Consider the following 21,299-nt stretch of genomic DNA (forward strand, 5'->3'; position numbering starts at 1 on the left):
TTTTATTTTATAAAATCCGTCTTCTTGCGCCACCAGAGGGCCTTTTAAACAATAGGTAGTCTGTTAGCGTTGGTCAGTAGTAGTCCAAATTCAATACAAACGTTTCTTTTTTGAAAATTTGATCACGATTTAAATACAGTATTTAGTTTTAATATTACCGATATGTCATCGAAAAGAAAACGTGTTGTATTATCATTAAAAGACAAATTAAAGTATTTGTTTCGATTATCCGGATTTTTCCTTATCCGGACTACCTTCATCCCTAATTAGTCCGGATAATCGAGGTTCTACTGTATTATTATAATGAACTTAATGTTTATCTTTGAGTAAATAGATTTGGATAGAGAGAGACCAGCAGGACTACATAAATGGTCCTATTAAATTCCTATGTCAAAAACGTGATATGAAAATGATAAATAAAGAATCTTCAAATACCGGATTAAAATACAAAAATAATCTCTCATCAAACCCTTTAAGAGTAAAATTATATGCAAACATTTTCGGATCCCTCCCTGGGTCCTTTCTCAAGCAACATTCTTCTTTAAAATTCGTTAGAATGAAGACCAGTAGAATGAATTTCTTCAAAACTGCGATATTCGAAAAAATTACTTCTTCCGAACCACATTTCAAAAGTCGAAATTCAAAAATCAATGTGAATCGCATGCATTCCAGTATTCCGTAATGCAATGCTCGTTTTTCTTAAAAATGTTTTTATGAATTTTTACATTAACGAAAAAATGAATAAAGAAAATAAAAAAATAAAAATAAGTAAAAAATAAAATAGCATATCATCGGGTATGATGTTTTAATACCCTATTTACTATGCATATTTATTAAATACGCATAGTAAGGACCCAGGGAGGGATCCGAAAACATTTGCATGTAATTTTACTCTTATTTAATGCCGGTTAAAGGGTTTGATTAGGTTATTTTTGAAAATGATAAGAACTCAAAGTTCTAATTGTGAAAAATCTAATTTTATTTGTTTTTATTCATATATTTTTGTGCCTTTTGAAGATGGTGAACCTACATTTGTGACCAACTCATGCTCTATCTGTCTTCTCTTGGAATATATATTGTTGAAATTATATTTTAAAAATTTTTTTTAAACTATTTCAAATAATCAAGTTTCTAATGTAGTTTGAACTATTATTAAAATCAGTTTTAAAAAGTTTATAAAGACAACTTTAGCATCCATTACCCTCTGTAGCTCTTGTTCAGCTATTGCTTCAGTATATTTAAAGTGATTTTAAATCACTAAAATTTTGGTTAAAATTATACATATATATGTTTTAATTATTGTCTTATCACCAATGGACATTTTAAAATTCCTACATAATTTTGCAGAGGTGTAGCCTCTAATAAAAGGTTATTTCTGCAAAGGAGGACTGTTTTGTTACTGGTAATTGGACATGATGAAAGTGTGAAGATGGCTTAGTTTTCTTCTTTATTTTTAATTATCTACTTGAATGTCTATAGCTCCACTCAAAATTTTACCATCATTTTGTGTCTTCAGAAATTGTGGATTTTTAGCAAACACATTTTTGAATTTCTCAAAAATGTATTTGCTAAAAATTCAATTTTTCAGTTCCTACATTTCCTGTAACTGCTTCTAGTTTCTGCTGTAATGTAAAAATTATCTTCAGCTGTTGAATCAGAGAAAGTCCTGTAGAGAAAGCTACTCAATAAATGCAGGAAGAAACTGAAATAACTAGATATATATACTAATTCATTATTACATGTTGAATCTGCTAAGAGTGTCTTCATATTATGTATGCATGCTGCAACTTCAGAGATATCTTCCATTACTTGTTGAAACTAACTATAGTTATTTGAATAAAGATTTGCTGCTTCTACGCACATCTCCCAATGTGAGATCACTGGTTCTGATGGTTATGATAAGTTCTTTTCTTTATCAATTGACTCTCTGGAAGATGCTTTTTAAAAACATCTTTTTACCTGTAAAATAACACCACACACTTCATCTTCAAGTAAAACTGTAAAGAGCAATACATACAAGCTACATTGTTTATCATTGTTGATTAATTGTTAACATGTAGGTGCAGCTCTTATGTAAGATATGTAATCCATATCTTACACAAGTAACAAGTTTCATATTTGGAAAGATCTGTAGCATATGGTATATGGCATATCCATTCTTGTGATTTCATCTACCTTCAAGCACACTAGAACTTTTGGCACTTTTAATTTAATCAGAAAGTATAATAAATGAATTTGAAATCTGTATTTGAAAAATGTATTAACTGCATAATGCATGTGATGCTTAAGTGCATTCTATGTGCTCATTGGGCATTTTAACTTCAGTGCTTTGGTCATTATATTTTTGAATTCAAATGCTAATTGATTAGCATTGATGACTGACTGTTACAATTTCATTAGCACTAAGTAATGGACTTATCTAAATTTCAAGTTTTGTTTATATTCAATAGATTTAAGTGTACACAGTTAACATTTTAAAGAACATAACCAAACAGCAACAACATGCAATGTTATTGTGGGGGCCGAGGGGGGAGAAATAAAAAAAACTCGATGAACGATAATATGTGATATATATCGTCATCGTCTCCCTTGCTGTTTGGATTGCTGAGCAGTAACAATCAACGACATGTGGAAGCAGTCCAAGATAGATGCTTCATTTACAAACAACACAAACGTTTATTAAATACGAAAGAAGCTTACAAGATTTCTGTGATCTTGGAAGTTCTGCGGCGGCTGCGGTCTCTGGGTCTTCCTCTCCTTTTCAAGATAGTCCCATTTTGAAGGAGTGTCCCTTGTTTGCGAATGAACCATTCCATCATGTCTCGATGACTCGGGACGATGCGGTTGACTTCCGTTGATGGAAAGATGTCGATCCGAGGTCAGGAGATGGAGACGAAGATGGGCGCGAGACACACACACAACAATAGATCCGTCACTTGGAACTTTCGGGAGAAGAAGCCGTCGCGTCCTTGAATTTCCGGGGTTTTATCCGTTTTCTCTCAGATTCTCCTTTCCAATTGGTCTCTCCTCGTCACCTGATGACAATTCGAAACCTTTCAGGGGCGTGGGAGAGGTTAAAATCGAAGTTTAATTCGATCTCCAACCAGAAATGGTCGACGGACTTACATTCCTCTATTGTTTAAAAGTTAACGTTGCGTTTTCATAAAATAAACATCTATTTCTAACTACTATATATTTTTTCTCTAAAACAATTATTTTAATGCAAATTTTAGTGAGGGTTTGGACCTGTCCAGAGCCTCACATCATTAATTGGGAGCAATCACATTTGAAATATTTTGTCCAAACTTGTAAACTAAAGTACAAAATAAAGTTGGAAAAATAACTAAAACTGATGCAAAACGACAGTAATTTCATAAAAGTTGCAATAGTGAGACAAACTGAAATAAATTAAATTTTGAAACTTTAGATTTTGAATTTAAGACAGTGATTTGGTCTAAATACTTGATCCATTTATTAGCAAACAAAAGTTGCAATATTAATGAAATGTGAGCTTTACTATTAATTGTAAATTAATAATTTTCAGTTCCATTGAGTTTAGTTTCATTGTGAATTGTTAAAGCAAGATTTAAAAGAAAATAACAGAAAAGAAAAATCCTTGTAACTACAAATAATTTAAAAAATATTTTTTTCAGGAAGAAAAATGTTTTATACTGTATATAGTAAAATAAATGGCTTAAATTATTTTAATCAATTCATAGTTTTGATGGTTATTAAGAAAAAAGTCTTATGTTTAGCATTCCATATATGAAATTTATTTAATGATGTACTGTACATCGAAAAACTTTATTTTCTGTTATAAATATAATTTTGTTACATTTATAGAATATAAATTTATGATAAAATCTTGAGGTAAGTTTTATTGTTAAGATGATGTCTTATGTCTATTATAAATATAATGAAAATAAATTAATTTCTTATATTTGATTTATAATAATGTTTAATTCCAAAAGATCATAAATCATAATCATTATTTTGTTCATGTAGTTTTCAGCATTCCTTAATACATTGCATAAATTTGTCTTCCTGTTCAAAATTGTTTTGAATAATTTAAAAAGTGTTATTTTAGAATGTTTGAAATCTTACTTCACAGATTAGATTTAAATTTCAAAATTAAAATGAAAGTTTGATTTACATTTTAAGTCTGTTTACATGCCATATTTTATGGGATATAAGATGCAACTTTTATCCAAAAAAGGTATCATAAAAATTGCCCTACATCTTGTGACATTATGTTATCTGACAGACCGATGAATTTCTTTAACAACTTTCAGTTTGTTCATTAAGTTATAGCAATGCAATACTTGGGAAATCTGCCTAGGGAGGATGCCTTCTGGGAGGTCTTTTTAAGGGTAACTTGTCCCTATTCAAGTGTTAGACATGGAGAAAATCAAGAAAATTCCATGTGGTCAGCCCGTCCTGGTGAGGTGCAAATCCATGACTGAACTCCCAGTATTCAGGGAATGGAACCACTTGGCCACTGGTGGACCCCCAAGAACTTTCAGTAGACTATAGGTAACCTCTACCTAGTCCATCTCATGAATGAAAATGTTATTGTTTAATTAAACATATTATTTACTATAGCTAAGCAGCATTTGTATGTATTCATGTAGAATATTTTAACTGTAAATGGCTTTTTTATATTTCTCCTTTTTCCCAATAAATGCACATATTAATTTTATTTTTTTTAAAGCAGAATCAGTAAAATTTTGGGGCCAAATGCAAAAGGCATGATTGATTCAGTTAAATACAGTAAATACTTATATTCCAAAATATTCTGTACTGAAATGGGTGTATGTCTTATATGCCATAAAGTATGGTATTATCATTATGATTATTTAAGCTGTACAATAAATACAGTTCTATATTGTGTAAAGAAATGTAAATATATATATAATTTTATATTAAAATTGAATAAAAATTAAATTAAACAACCAGTATTTCAGTATTCATATTATTTTATTATATACTGAGATACTTAATGATAATGAATTCAAAAAATATCACTTACTTGTTATATTACATTTATTCATTACATGAGAGTAATTGTATTATTATTATTATTAAATTATTTTAGAACCTCCTATAAACAACTGTCAGCAAGAATCATATAGTTCCTCAACGACTGGAGGTGGAAGCGATCTTAGTGCCACCCGTCCAAAACGGTATTCTTCACTCAGGCAGCGATCAGTTGCAGATCCACCTGTTTATCAACCCACTCAAACTACACTACCCCCTCCTTATTACGACGCAAGTATGTTTAATAAATGATGATTAATAGTTTATTAATGATTAAAATGTATTTTAATTAGGTAGAGAGAGAGGAAAAAAAATTAAAAGTAATACGCTCAGAATTTATTAAATTATGATTATGAATTGTTATTCGTATATCTGTAATTTAATAAATTTTATAACATTAAGTTTTTGAAATTGTAAATCATTTATTAAATGTTTAAAAATCCTGAAAAAAATGTGTTGAAATTGAAAAAAAAAACAAAAAACAAAAAAATATTTATCTATATATATTTATTTTACTTTGTATTGACAAAATGAGTGTAATTTAATAAATGAAAATAAAAAAAAAGTTTTCACTGCATTCATTCTGCTGCAACAATATTTTTTTTCCTATTTATCTACAACCATTATCAGGTTATCAAGCTGCCTTGTATTCAGCTACTGAAGCTTTGCCTCCAAGTTCACCTCATCAGACTTCAACCAGTCCACCAATTCCACCAATGTTACCCACTGCCCCCTTCCAAAGTTATGCCACTGCCTCTTATCAAGAAACTTATGGTAAGAATTTTTTAAAAGACATTATTAATGGACAGAAACATATACCAAAATGAAATGTGGATCTTCTAAAATATTAAAAAAAAAACAAAATCAGATGTATTCTTTAGACTTAGATCATCACAGTTTGTTTATATTTATAATATAAATTATTTAAATATTTAAAAGTAGTAATATTTTAATTTTGTTTACTTTTTTCCCTCTTAATACTTGAATTCTGACTTTAAATTGAAGTCAATAAAATTAAACGAAAATATATGTGTATATATGCAAGTTTTAAAAGTGATTTTTGAAATTTTCAGCAATTATTATTACTTAAGTGCATCATAAAGCTGTCATTCAGTTCACAATAAACATATTGAAACTAATGCTTAGTCAGTATATTACAATGAGGACTGAAAGACATATAAGAAATAAATATTATTATAAAAGTTAAATTTAATTATCAATTTCTTCCAGTAAAAATATACAATTGTTTTCTTTCCTTAATTTTTATCAATAGTGACTTGTAATAGATAAAAACTTTATATTATTTGATGAAATTAAATATTTAAATTATCATCATCTACTAGGATTTCTGTGTATTAATAGGAGTTATTATACTGGTGTGATTAATTGGATACAAAGAGGTAGCAGTAGTCAAATTTAAAACAATACTTTTTTATTTTCATCTGTTTTACCTGAACATAACTTTTTTGTCTTTTGGACTCTTAGTTTCTCTTCAGCAGTTTTACAATGATCTAAAAATATTATACAATAAATTACATCCTTATAAATCTGCAATAAATTTAAAATATACATTGATACATTCGTTTTTGTCGATAATCTGTCTGAAAACAATCAGCAAAATCCGAACCTGACCAAAACCAAGGCAATTATTTCTGTATGAATCAATGTAAATCCTATTAATTCATTCTAGACACTCCAAAATAATACCAAAAACATATTTTATAGAGAATAAATATAGTGTTTAATACTAAAAACAATAAGAAATTAATATAAAATGAATATAAAAGACTAATGTAAAGAATAAATGAACATTTAATATGGCATTCAAATGGCTGGCTGGCTCTGGAAATTTTCTTTGGTCCCATGATGGAGCTAAAAGGAAAGGAAAGCAATGGAATTGTTTGGCTAGAGGTGCAGGGTAATGCTCACACAATTAAAAACAGTGCCACATTGAGCAGGAAAAAGCATGGGTTGCCTTTGTTTTTGAAAAATTATCAGCGAGGTCCCATTGGTGTGCTGACAAAAACTGAGACAAATTTTTTGTGGAAAAAATTGACAAAAACAGAGGTATTACTGTATTTGAAAACTTTAAAGCTTACAATAAAATGATAATAAAGATAAACATCAAAAGTACGCCTTCCTTGCATCTGGTTTTCATTCCGTAATGGTTAAATATTCTATTCTTCAGAGATTTTTAAATACTTTTGGAGTATAGCTTCATCTATAAGTGTGATAAGACCTATTAATACGCAGAAGTCATAGTAGATGATGATAATTTATATACATTATTTTTGCTTTACAAATATCATTATTTGAAACAAATAAAATGAACAATGCTTACTTTATTTTTTTTTATTTTGCAATTTAGATAATCTATTTTTTTTAATTTTTTAAATAAAAAAAGAATTTAAACTTATCTCAGATTTAATATAATCCAAATTACAAATTATACACAAAGTAAAAATCTTTGGTTTATAAAATGTTTTTAACTTATTAAAATACAGTTGAATCTGATTAATTTGAACTTTATTAATTAAAATTAAAGGAGAAATTAAACATATAAATTTGGATAACTCGAAGCTAGTATATCTCACCTTTTCAAAACAAATTTCTAAGAGGTAAGTAGCACATACTCAACTGATTTATACAAAGTGTGTAATTTGGGATTACTCAAAGTGCATATCTTATAAATCTGCATTCTGTAAACTCCTGAGGCATGGATGAAATGCTCATATATTCAGTTATGATGTTTGTATCTAGATAATAAAGTTGTGTAGCTGTGTTTTTATGTTATCAGAGGGAAATATACATACATTTATCTGTAGCCTAAAAAAGTAGAAAATAAAGTAAAATATACAATATTTCCAAAAAACGTGAAAAGCTGCTAAACATTACAAACTTGAGGAAAACTAATTTAATTTTTAGAAACAAATAATTCAAACTTTTTTGATTTCTCCTCACGTTCAAATTAAAAAGATTGTACTGTATTGCATTTGACAAATCTAGTTGAGTTTTTTTTTTCCAAATTAAACTTAATATTTACTGTATAGTAGAGTATTAAAATTGTTCTGTTGTGACTTTTTATAGAAATCTATCAAACTGGACAAAAACAAAGTTAATTCAAAATATAAAGAAATTTCTAAAAACTTTATTACATGTTCAAGTGTACATAAATAAAATTGCTTAATTTTAGGAGAAAAATATTAGAAAAATCGTGAATTTGAATATGAAAAGACAGTTTAATTTCTTGTTTTCACAGTCAATTCAAATTTTTATTTGTCTTTATTTTAGATAAGTTTGCCAAACTTATTTTTAATTTCTATGAACATTAACACCATTCAACTTCCAATCAGAATATTAACATCTTCCATTATTGGTTTTAATTAAAACCTGTGAAAAATATTGAAATTATTCATAAAATTTAAGCCTATTCTTAACTACAGGGTGGTGGAAAGTAATTAGACATTGAGAAATCACTATAATTTCTATATTTCTAAAGCAAAGTTGATGAAAATTATTTGAGATGTATCTTATTAAATGGAAATAATGATGCATACTTTAAAATTAAATGTAGGCACTGGTGCCATCCACTGGTAAAATGCTTTTCTGAGATCATGAATTGGATGGATCACACTTCTCTGTGTATCTGTAACTGAACCTATGGTCATTTTAGCTTCAAGTGACAATTTTTGATTGTTTCCAGACTGATTGTAGCATGAGGTCCCATCACCATACGCTATAATCTCTGCACAGAAACCACAGTACTGATTTCCACACTTCATATCATGCAGCAATCTTAACTTGCTCTTGAACAGACAAGCAGTCAGGCATATTTTATACCATTGCATATGTAGACACTCTCAGTCACTGTCCACAGCACTGGAAATTATAAAATTTGATTGATTGGTGTACATATACACAAATTTTATTATGATTGCAGTATTATTACGATAGTTATAGCAATTTCTCAATGCCAAGTTACTTTCCTTCCACTTGTACCTATATTAAATTTAAGAAAACATGCTGAATGATTCTGATTTAATTTTTTTAATTTATAAGATAATTTTTGTTTAAATTTCCACAAATGTTTTCCCTTTCTGTATTAGTAATTATTAAATAAATTATTTTAAAAAGCAGTGATTACTTTTGAACATATAACATATGCAAATCTTGAGTTTCTTAATCAAACTAAACTTCATTAAATAAGTTTTTTTGAGGATATAATTAGAATGATTACACAGACAAATTTAGTATAGAGATAGGCCACTATTTTGTGTTAACATATAAAACAATGCCTATCTTTAGACTAAATTTGTGTAATTGTTGTTATTGTAACCTGAAAGCAACCTGATTAAGGAGGAATATTTCTGAAACTTTCATTTGGTTTATTGAGAGAAACAATTTTTGGATTTATTCTAATCCTTTTGTATATATTGTGTATATTTAAATGAGAATGGACCTGAGAAAGTAGAACACTAGCTAAAGCAATAATAATAACAATAAAATGAATATTAGTAGTGTTCTACTTACTTGTGTATATTAAAACTAAAATCAAAACTATTTTTATTGAAATTACAATAATTTTTTGTCATTTTAATAAAAATTAGAATTTAGACTGAAAGAAGTGAATAATAATCCTAATAATGTTTTATTCTAGTCTAAATTCTAATCTATATTAATGTCAATATATCTTATAATTTTAATTTAAAAAAAAGATATATTTATTAGTGTGAATAAATTACATGAAATCATTTGGATATTTAATAAAAAGACAATTAAACTTTTACTGCACTAAACATTTTAAAACATTATTTCAGACCAACCTGATGCACAAAATGTTTTAAGATGTTTCTCTTGTACTTAACGTTGGAAAGAATTTTGAGTAAGAAGTTACATATACACAGTCACTCTTATTTTAATTTAAAAAAGATGAAGAAATTTAATTATAAATACAAAATACAAAAATGTAGCTTAAATCTATAAATAAAAGAATTGTGAGTACAGTGTTTCATGTAGAAAGAAGTATTTTTCTAAATTTNAATATATATATATATGCATTAAAAATTAAACATAATATTGGGAGGGAAAAATTGTAATAAAATGTTGAGATTAATTCATATCAAATAATCATACGTAATGCCTTGTGTCATTCATAAGAAAGTAATTTATTATTTGGTTTTTTATTAATTTTAATCATAGGCTACATATACAAAAATGATATCTTTCATTAGTGCAAATCTTGAAAATATTTGCTTTAATAAAGGTACAGTAATAATGCATTTAAAAACTTGTAGAATAAATTTTATATTTGAAATTTAAAACAATTGAATAACAATAATACAAACAATGGTTTTTTATGCAAATGTTTTAAAAATAAAAGTCTATTAATTTAGCTGTAAAATGTTAATATACGAAAACAAAACATGGTACTAAAGTATGAAGAAATCAATAGATTTATTATATTTCATTAAATCTCAACTACATAAAAACTAAATTTTTTTTTAAGAAGTCAAAAAATATTTTGTTTTAAAAACATTTTTGAATTTATAAAGATGATAACTGTTTTTCCTTCTCATTTTTAAGCTGAAGGTGGAAGTCTAAAGGTTAATTCACACTGAGCAAATAGCGAAAGTGCATGAGAAAACCGAAAAGTGATTTTTATTTGCCTAGCAAAATTGAATTGCACAACCAAAAGTGAAAGGCCATTGCAAATTTTAAGCAGTTAATCATTTACAAGCAAGAGAAAACGTCATCTCGAAAAACAAAATGGTCACTTCTGATATTCTGTCATTAATCAAGTTTGTTTATTTATTGAGAAAGAAAGGTACATCAAGAAGAAAACAATGCTGGGTGAGAGGAATATTAAAAATTCTTGAATTACAACATTTACTCTATTGTGGGAGAATGTTCCTGTAGCCATCTTGAAAACAACAAGAATCATGTGACAACTAACAGGAATATGATTGGTGGCAGAATTTTTCACTAGCAAAAAAGCTTAACAGTTCTGAATTTCGAAGCGGTTTGAGAAATAGTAAAATTCATTGGAAACAACATCATCTCTGATGTGTTATTTGCTCTGTTTTTTGCTTTCACCAGCAAATTGTGCTCAGTGTGAACTAAGCTTAATTCTTTGAAAACTTCTAGAAATAGAAAATTTCTCTGATTCCTTTAACTAAATAGATTTTATATATTTAATGTACAATTTGATATTTCTGAACTTTTGTAGGAAATTTAAAAAATATTCTGTTTTAAGCTTGTTTCATTTCGACCTTTTTTAAATGTATGCCATATAGTATTTACATTATAAAAATATAAAATTTAAAAAAAAAAAAAAACAGGAAATTCACAATTCTTTTATCATGACATTCATGTTTCTAATTCAAAATCAAATGTCAGAGTAAGAAATTAATATACATTCATTTACTCGAAATGTATACTAATTGATTAACTTTGGTTCTTGATTATGGATTTTAAATACAGATTATTTATGATTGGATGGCTGAGCTGTTAAAGCCATTTAAGACTCCACTTTGATAGCCATTTGTGTTCAGGTTGGATTCTTAAGAATTTTTCACAAATGATTAGAACTTGTCTTTAACTACTCAGACACTCCAGTGCAATGAACCTACCATGAGCATGAAAATAAATACTTCCTTGATACTCGTTATACAGAAAGAATTTGTTTAAAATATATAATTTCTTAATCATAATGAGATTTTGTGTTATATGAACTCAGTTAGTGTTTTAAAACAATCTTAACATTTATCACTCTATCTGAAATTGGTTTATTTCATCATTACAATGCACATGTTTCTTAATTTTCCATTACTGTTCTTTCAAGTTATATTTTTACCTTTTTATTCATAATTGTTTATTCTCTTACATAATTCATTTTGAAAAGATTTTTACATATCATAAAAATAGTTATTCAAAAAGAAAGATCTAGCAGTAAGATATTCCAATGAACTATCTTGATTATTCAAAAACTTAATACATGCAATGAGTATAGCAATGAATACTGTTGTATTGTCATTAGAAGCAACATTAGAAAATAGATTCTTGTTTCCCAAGTGAAAAATTTTTGAAACAAACTATAAATATATCATCACACTTGTATATATACATACATGCATATATAATTTTATACTCATTAAATATTAATGTCTATTAACTACAGTTCAATTGTGTAGAGAAAACAATAAAATATTTTACAATGAATAATTTTGTAATAAAGTATACAGTTGAGTTGCGGTCTTTATTACAAAATTATTCATAATAAAATATTTTCTTTGTTTTCATTACTTCTTCTAAAGCAGATTGTTGATAAAATATTTAGATCTTGCTAAGAAAATTGTTTTAATTAATAAAATTGCACAGTTTTAGCATTAAATACAATATTGCTGTTAGAAATATTGAAAATAATCTATTTAAAGTTTATCATCATATCTCATCTACTTGGAGATCAGATGTTTTAAAGGTATTATTTGTGTCTAATTAGAATTAAATATGTTATTTTTATTTTTGGTAAAGATTTGATATCATTAAACATTAAAGGATAATTTTCTTATAATTATGAATGCTGACTTTTGAACTTTAAAAGGAGGAAAACTTTTCTAAACTGCATTTGGAAATTAAACAATTTTTTTATTTAATTTTTATTTTTTCCTCTGAACTAGATGATGGCATGACTGACTTTAAAGACAAAGCATATTCTTTGTTCAATGAGTCATAAATTTCAGTATTATTTATTTCCATACAATGATTTATTTATATAATTACAGTAAAACCTTGCTTTGTAGCCAACCCTGAAATTCACCTGTAAAACTAAATAAGTTTTAACATAAATCAAACTCCATCTTGGTGGCCACTTAAGGAGCTAAGCTAAGATAGGAGTATCATAGGGTGATGTTTATTTTCATGTACAGTACATGACCAACCATACAGGGAAACTCCATCTTTCTAAACTCAACACATTGTGTAAAGTATTTTAAATGAAACTGAGCTTTGTTGTAGTTTTGGAACAGTTTACCTAGATCCCTCTGACAGATGATGATTAAATAAAATAAATCTTTAATTTGTCAAGTGTAAATCATTGTTGAATTTAATAAGAACAAAGACAATATTTAAAAAAAAAATTGTTTTATATAAAATTGTTTGTATTTTGTAAAAATTTAACTACAGAGATCAGTAATGATTGGTCTACATAACTTGCTATACTTAATAAAGAAAAATATTCTAATATATGAGCCTGACATAAAAGTCTGTTTAATTATTAACACTTTTTTCAACACTTGAACACTTCTGCATATTTAGTGAATTCTGTTTAATAATTTTTTCTGACTTGTCCTGTTAAAATACAAGAAAATTCAGACTCATCATATTAAAACCTTTACTACTATACCTGAATGAATTCTACTGCAAACAGCTTGCATTCTGTGTACATATAATCTGTATTTCAATATTCTATTACTCAGTGTTAATACATTACCTAGGGATAGTGAACTTTTTGTAGTCTGCATGCTATATAGTAAGCATGCTTATCTTTAAAAATGTTTATGCATGGCAAAGTTTTAGATTTAAAATAACAATATTTAAAGAAATGAATAGAATATGATTTATTTAGAATAAATGTAAAGAAGCTGATTGAAAAAGAATGATCAGGTGATAAACCAAAATCATATGATACAATGTGCGCCAGATAATTTCTCTGATGTTCCACTTTGGGTGCACATGCCATAGGTTTGCATTACCCTGTATTAAAGTTTGAATTACTGCAAAGGATGTACAGTACAATGTTAGATAATTTTTTTTATTTCTTTTTATTCTTTACTTTTATAAGCTGTATTAAACTTTTAGCAAGATTCAATATGGTATTCCAACTACAGTTTTCTGTGTCAATTTTGTCATAGCATCACCTTACTTACTTATGTGACCAGAAATTATATATCTAAAACTGGCCAAATAAAGTGAGGTTTTACAGTATTTTTTATGTTTTACAGTTTTACCTATTTATTATGTATTTTTATTTAACAACTTCATTAAAGTCAGTTCATAATTTAATATGAAACAGTTATATCAAACAATGAATATTTTTTGTTAATATAATCTGATTAAAAATATCAGATTATATTAACAAACCATTGATATAGAGAACAGTTAATTGTTTGATAAAAATTTTATATTCTGAGCTGTCATTTGTTAAGTGATTTATTAAATATTGTAATTGAATTTTTTGTAAATTTTAGTATAAAGTTTATTACTAAATAATGTCTGTTTATATTAGTATTAAAAATTCAGAATCTAAGTTAATGTTTCCCAAACTCTTCTGACTATTGCCCTCTTTAGTGCATATTTATTTTTTTTAGTTTGTTTCTAAATGAATTTTTGTCCCCCTTGCTCTCTCGTGCTTCCCTGAGTCTTCTATCACCTTCTACCACACCTTCACGGTGTGGTAGGATACTGTGGTAATCACTGACGTAAATTATATATTTTTTGTTTGTAATTACAGTAAGGTCTTGTTTTATGTAGAGATTGCACATCAGCAGCTAACCCACAAAATGAAATTTTGCATAAATTTGTGCTCCATTTCAAATAGCCCCAGATATTGCATAGACAATTTTGTAACCATTTACAATTAACAGAAAAATGTTAAAATGTATATAGTAGTCTTTATGTTGCACAGAGAGCAAATTTTACTACACTATATTGAGTATACCATTTAAGAAAAATACAAACAAACCAAAGTATTCACCACAGTGAATAGCATTTGGTAGTTCTGTGTTAGGAATGTTGCCAGAAGCTGGAAAAGCACATTTACCATCTGTAAAAACATAATGGTCCCATGTAAAGCAAGACCCTACTATATTTAAGTATAGAATTTATTGATAAGTACAAGAGCCTATTTTATTAAAAATTTTCAAAGTTTTGTTTGTTTTACATTATTATATCTTTAAAGACCTATGTTAAGTGAAATTATAATTGGCAGAGTATCACTTTTATAATATGTGATACATGCTATTTAAAAAGTTTAAATAATTTTAAATTTAAATAAATTATAACTAAATTATTAAATTAGTGTTTTGGGAAACTTTTTGTCTTCATCTTCAGAAATAATTAGAACTTGAACATGTCTCATGAAATGAAGATAAAATATTGTTTAGAAAACATTATAAATAATAATTCTTTCTTTAATAATTAGATATAAAGTAATTTGACAGAGGTAGGCAGTTAGGTGCCATTTCATGATAATTTTAATAATTATAAATAAATTAATTAATTTTAATTTAAAATATTCTGGAAGAAAATAATCACAACTCCTACTTACTGTTCAGTTGCGTTGTCAGCTATGCTACTCAGACCTTCAGATACTGATCTTCACTTCCAGAATTATTAATTTAGAAATAACCATACTGGTCATGCACAATGCCAACTGGGGTTGACTTTAGCACTCATAGCTCTCCATGTTTCTTGTAATATTTGTTTCCTGAATATAATTGCATCAATTCTAACCAAATACTGGATGCTTGGCTATGTCTTATGTTGTCACTTCTGCTATATATTGTTTCTTAAAGAATGCTTCATTTATCCATATTAGTTTTTTTATTAAGATGCAATAGCTCTACTAGTTGTTTAAGCTAACAAAACCAGAAGAGGACACGCCTTAACAGAAACCATTTTTGGTTAAATGAAAATTAGTTAACATATGAAAACATGCCTTATATTAATATTTTTAACATAGAAAAGCCTTAATTTGGAATCAAAATGGTTAAAACCATAACGAAATAAAGCAGCTTCTTATATTCATCCTCAGGGAATGTAAACAGAATCTGAAAATATTAGGGTTTTGACTTTAATAAAGCAGTTTTTTTTATTTTATTTGAACTTTTAGAGGTGTTTCTGAGTATTCTACTACATTATTATTCAGTGTAGATGTGATTAATGTGATATCAGACTGTAATTTTTATTTAAAAAGAATGCATCTTTGTAAATAAATTTTGGGGCCAAACATACTTGATTATCAGAGATTTTCTATTATTTCCACTTAAATTCTTTAATAGATTTAATTGATATAAATATGCATAATAACATTTGTGAATTGTTTAAAAATTCTAAAAGCTGGAAAAAGTTTTAATTTTTTTTCAATGGTTAAATTTATTGTCTTTTTTTAAATAATGAATAATTTCCAATATTTTAATGTAATTCATTGAATTTTATATGAAAATATTAGCACTTTGAAATGTAAGTAGTGGTATAATTGAAGAGCTCAGTGGAAAAGTGGCATCGCAACTCAGTAGAGTTGTCAGAAAAACTTAGTTACTTTGAAATATGCATTCCAAGTATAGTTATATTTATCTAGTTATTTCAAAATAACTTTGAGTTTTTTGATAATTCTGCCATGTTGGGATATACCACTTTTCAACTGAGTCCCTCAGTTATGTTTTGAAATTATCTGCAATTGTATTAAAGTGAATAAATAGAAACATAAATAAAACTTCACTGTTGTTATCTTTATATAGTTTAAAATATAAAACATTCATAATTCAGAAATTTGATCTAATTAAGAGCATGATATTTAGCTTAGAACATTAAAGTATTAAAAATGATAATTATATATAAGTTTGATGTTCTTATAGCTTTCTAAAACACACTGTAAACAACCTTTAAAGTCCAATAAAGCTATATAACAATAAAAATTAAATGGTGGTAAATATAAAATTTAACACATATATAAAAATTTTAGATACAAAAAAAGGATCAACTGAGTTTGCCAGAATAAATAATGGTAAGTAGCAGCCTTCTGTGCACTAACAAGACGGGCCTATACACATCATACTAATTGAGAAGACACTTTAAATTAATAGAGCTAAAACATCTCAAAAACATAGCTATAAAATATGGGTATAAAAGGGACCTAATATGTAATTTATCTCACACCTATTCCAACCAACAAGCTATGCTCATCTCCAACACTCAAGGAATTTCCAACAGAAGTCAAGCATGCAACCTTAACTGCAGGTGCACAGTGATAGAGTATAACCAGCATTGACATACCATATATAAAGAAATAGCTTGGCAGGTACCAAGCATGCATACAAGAGGGCTTGCACAATATATAAGTTATTGTACAACAGGAAGGACAAGACCGATGAATGTAGAGTCCCAGGGGTGTACATTGTTCCTGTGAGAGACAACTGATTCCAAAGGAATTTAGTGTATATTAGTTCCACAAAACACTCAATACATAAAACGGTGCAAGAACTTCATTTCAACATTTTGAACAAAAGGCATATCACAGCCCTGTCCACTTATGCCATTGAGCCTGACATGTGAGCCAATCTCCAAAATGCCATGTTAATAAGGCAATCATTTTAAATAGATCATATTAGGACCTTAGAAGCCTTTATAGGTCTGACTAGCAAATGTATTAACTTAAAGGATAGAAAAACAGTCTTGTATGCATAGCAGTACTTTTATGAAAAACCAGGGAAGGGAAAGGCCGACATAAATTAATTTTTTATTAATTGGTATTAAATTATATCTAAAATTTTATATTTACCACTGTTTAATGTTTGTTGTTATATAGTAATATATTTTTGTTCCAATTTTTAAAAATATATGTAATAAAAAATTTGTCCTTCCGCTGGGATATCTACATATTTTAGAACTGCTATAAAAAAAAAAAACTTTTAAATAAGAATTTTAAGGAAAATGTACTGTTTTTTTTTTATAAAACAATTAGACCATTTTATGGGAGAATATTTATATTTATATTATTCTACTTAGGTAAGTAAACAGGGAAAACAAACAAAAAAAAATATGCCATTTTTGCTAAAACAAAAATGAGTTTTTAATGCAAAAAAACTTTTGTTGTCGTTACTTAAAATTAGTAGCAAGCAAGGACACTATCCAGTAGCCGCTTATATGTATATATATATATCAAGTTGTTATTGAACTTTTACTATTAATCATATTTTATAATGGACAGCTTAATTGAGATGGCTAGATTAGATTGTTACCAGAGTTTTTTTTTGAGATAATGTAGACTAAATGTTTTCAGTTAATATTAGTACTCTATGTAACTTTTTATAGACAATTTTTTTTACCTTAAGAAAATCGACTATTAAATTTGAAACAAAATAATATGCATTACAATGCATATTAAATAAATAGCTATGCCAATCAAAAACAACTTCTTTATATTTACTATTTATGACAATTCATATGGAAATATCAATAAATCAATGATGTACGAACAATACGCATGCACACAGAGAATCAAGTATAATAAATTGTATAAAGTTTCTATTTAACTATACAATTATATTAAAAGCTTTATCCCTTAAGAATATTAAACGGCCAAGGAAAAGAAATAAGAGCAACATATATTATATATATAATTATATTGTGGATTAGATGTGCACGCCGAAGAAACTACGCGAATTTAGTCTGAAAGTCATCAAAAGAGAATTTCTTTACATTAAATTGATTAAGAAACTTTTCGGGTGGGCGTACCAAAATATTTCTATACACACAATTTTGGCTTAGATCTGCGATTTATTTCGGTTTTTAAACATTGTTTTTAAATTGGTTTTATTAAATTTAAACGAAATTAAGCCTATACTGTTCTTATACCTCAGGTAAGTCTCATAGTTGTTCCTGTTGCAAGTTTTATCTTAGAGTAATGAAATATTACAACTGCTAATTTTTATGAATATTTTTACAATAAAAAAAATAAATTAAAACAATGTGGAAAATTATTTTCCGTTTTAAATTTGCAATCTTGTTAAATTTCGTAATAGTATACTGTATATTTTTTAAGTATTTGCATACAAAATTATAAACGCTATTATAAATGCTATACGCATTTAATCTTTTCTAATGACATTTTGTAATATTACAACATATAATTTAAATTTTATGAAGTTTACATAACCTTAAAATCATGATCTAAATAAAAAATGTGCTAACATTAAAATGCTAATTCTCTCTCTCTCTCTCTCTCTTTTTTACTATGTAACGCGTTTATATAAACAACTTCATAACGACGATGACAAACTGCAAATTTTTGCTTAAAACATAAGAATTAATAATTATTAAACAATATCAGAATGACTATATGCATAATAATCTGAACAAAAACATAAACAAATAGCCTCCAAAAAAATCACACGGGAGAATTACATTGCGATGATAATAATAGACTACGAGAGAGAATCATCCTTAACAAATTAACTTTCTGTTGTATTGTTTTCCGATAACAATAAAAAGGTCAGATAAGCATCCTCATGCGGATGACCTCGGCGACATTGTACTTGAGAAAATGCACTTTAATGGGTCTACGTCAACTCCGACATTTTAAGGTCAACGACTTCATAATCCTTGACAGAAAATAATGATGTGATATTTTCGCGACAGAAAACGTTTGCATGCAAAACTTGATGACGTATATATCTGTCAGAACATTGACATAATTCACGTAAAAAAAACCAACGATAACACGTCTTAGGTGACAGAGATGGAGTTACTAATAATTATAAATAGAAAGAAAATATAATTGGGCATACATTTGACTAAAAGGACGCAAGGTGTCTTTTCACTCTTTTTTTTTTAATTGGAACTTTAATCAATATTGAAAATAATTATATTTTAATATTTAAATATGTATGACGTTAAGATTGAATACCCGAACGAACAAGTCACGTCTATATACTGTTATTGTTTAGTAATTGATAACCTCGAAATGGGAAAGAAACTTTACGGAAATTTTTTTTACTTTATGAATATTCTTAACGCGTTGGGAAAGTTTAAAATAAATTACGAAAATATTTACTATTAAAAATCGTAAATATTTAATTACCAGAACTTTATCTAATCAATTAATCAAGTTTAATGATAGAAATAAAGTTCGGAAAAAGTAACGACTTATAATTAGATGCCAACGATAAAAATTCGATCACGTTCTCGTGTATATTCGCATTATTTCAAATAGAATTATGGTCACGATTATACGCATTAAATCACAAGAATGTTGAAAATGAAATTAGTAAAATTTGATTTCACGTTCTTTGAATGTTTAGGAAATTTATAAATGGCAGTTAAATAAATTAAAATTCTATTCCAAGCATGCTTTTTTTTGCATTGTAACGAATAATTTTTCTGCTTTTGATTATGAGAATAACGGAATATTTTCGAAATCAGTTGTAATAGAATTCATAAGTAAATATATCGAAATTATTCTTGCCAGTTATATAACAGAGTTAATACATAATTATCTCTTAATACATCAGAAATAATTATTGATCTTAATTTCAAATTAAGCCATGAGTAAAATAATTCATTTAAACTTATCTTTAATTTTTACTTACCATGAATAAATATAAAGAATAATTTTTAATTCAAGATTGGAAACTGACAAAATTAAATGAAAGAACATTCTGTAATTAATTAAATTGTTTCTGATAATTAAAACAATTTTTATTACTGAACTTTAAAGGTTGTTTACACTGTGTTTGTGATTCATTCCAGTATTAAGAAGGTAATTTTATAGTTTTCTGTATACAGAATACCCAAGAAATTTTTTATCTAGAGAAAATAGAATTATTGTTTTTATAAAACAGTCATACAAAAAATAATTAATTTAAGTTTAGAAAAGAATTATAGTTAAATCTGAAACATCACCCAAAACTAATCTGATTAAGTTTCTTGTGGCATGGATTAGAACAGAAGAATGCAGTTTTAAAAATTCAATTTATAAATGTATTATATAATAATTGTAAAAAGTGATTATTACTTTTTGATTTTATAAGAACAATCTTAATAATTGCTAAATCTATTGTAGCTATGAGACCTCCCGTTCCGAGTCCTCCTCGCATGTTTCCACCAGTTACTTTAGCACCAGCACCACAGCCCACTATACCTACACCATATATAGCACCCAGTAATGGTATTGTAAATTATGGTCCTCCTCCAGCTGGATATCCACAGTACACATTTCCTCAGTTTGCTACTGCACCTCCACCTCCATCTCCAGTTGTAAGTAAAAAAAATAAATGATTATTTTTTAATTAACTACTTAGCATTTTAAACTGCAATTTAATATTTTATTCAGACAACACCACCAGAAGTTTACAGAGGTGGGATAATGTATTATAGCATGCATACCCAACAGCATGCTACTCGTACACCACCTCAGAAAAGACCAACTGCAGCAATACCAATAGTTCCACCTCCAGAGAGAGAAGTAAGTACTTGTAATTTGATTT

The 21,299-nt window shown here is 27.3% G+C and overlaps 1 protein-coding gene across 1 annotated transcript in view; it reads left to right on the plus strand.

Annotated features, from left to right (window-relative positions):
* LOC111624322 (protein CASC3-like) overlaps nt 1–21,299 on the plus strand; it is a 56,491-nt gene that overhangs the window by 33,901 nt on the left and 1,291 nt on the right. Inside the window, exons 8-11 of the mRNA XM_023367143.1 lie at nt 5,096–5,272; nt 5,668–5,811; nt 20,876–21,069; nt 21,146–21,277. Coding sequence (XP_023222911.1) covers nt 5,096–5,272; nt 5,668–5,811; nt 20,876–21,069; nt 21,146–21,277 — 647 coding nt within the window. The remainder of the gene's footprint in view (nt 1–5,095; nt 5,273–5,667; nt 5,812–20,875; nt 21,070–21,145; nt 21,278–21,299) is intronic.

Source organism: Centruroides sculpturatus, unplaced genomic scaffold (assembly GCF_000671375.1).
Source record: "Centruroides sculpturatus isolate CEXI.00-Female unplaced genomic scaffold, Cexi_2.0 scaffold367, whole genome shotgun sequence".
Classification (NCBI taxonomy): Eukaryota; Metazoa; Arthropoda; class Arachnida; order Scorpiones; family Buthidae; genus Centruroides; species Centruroides sculpturatus.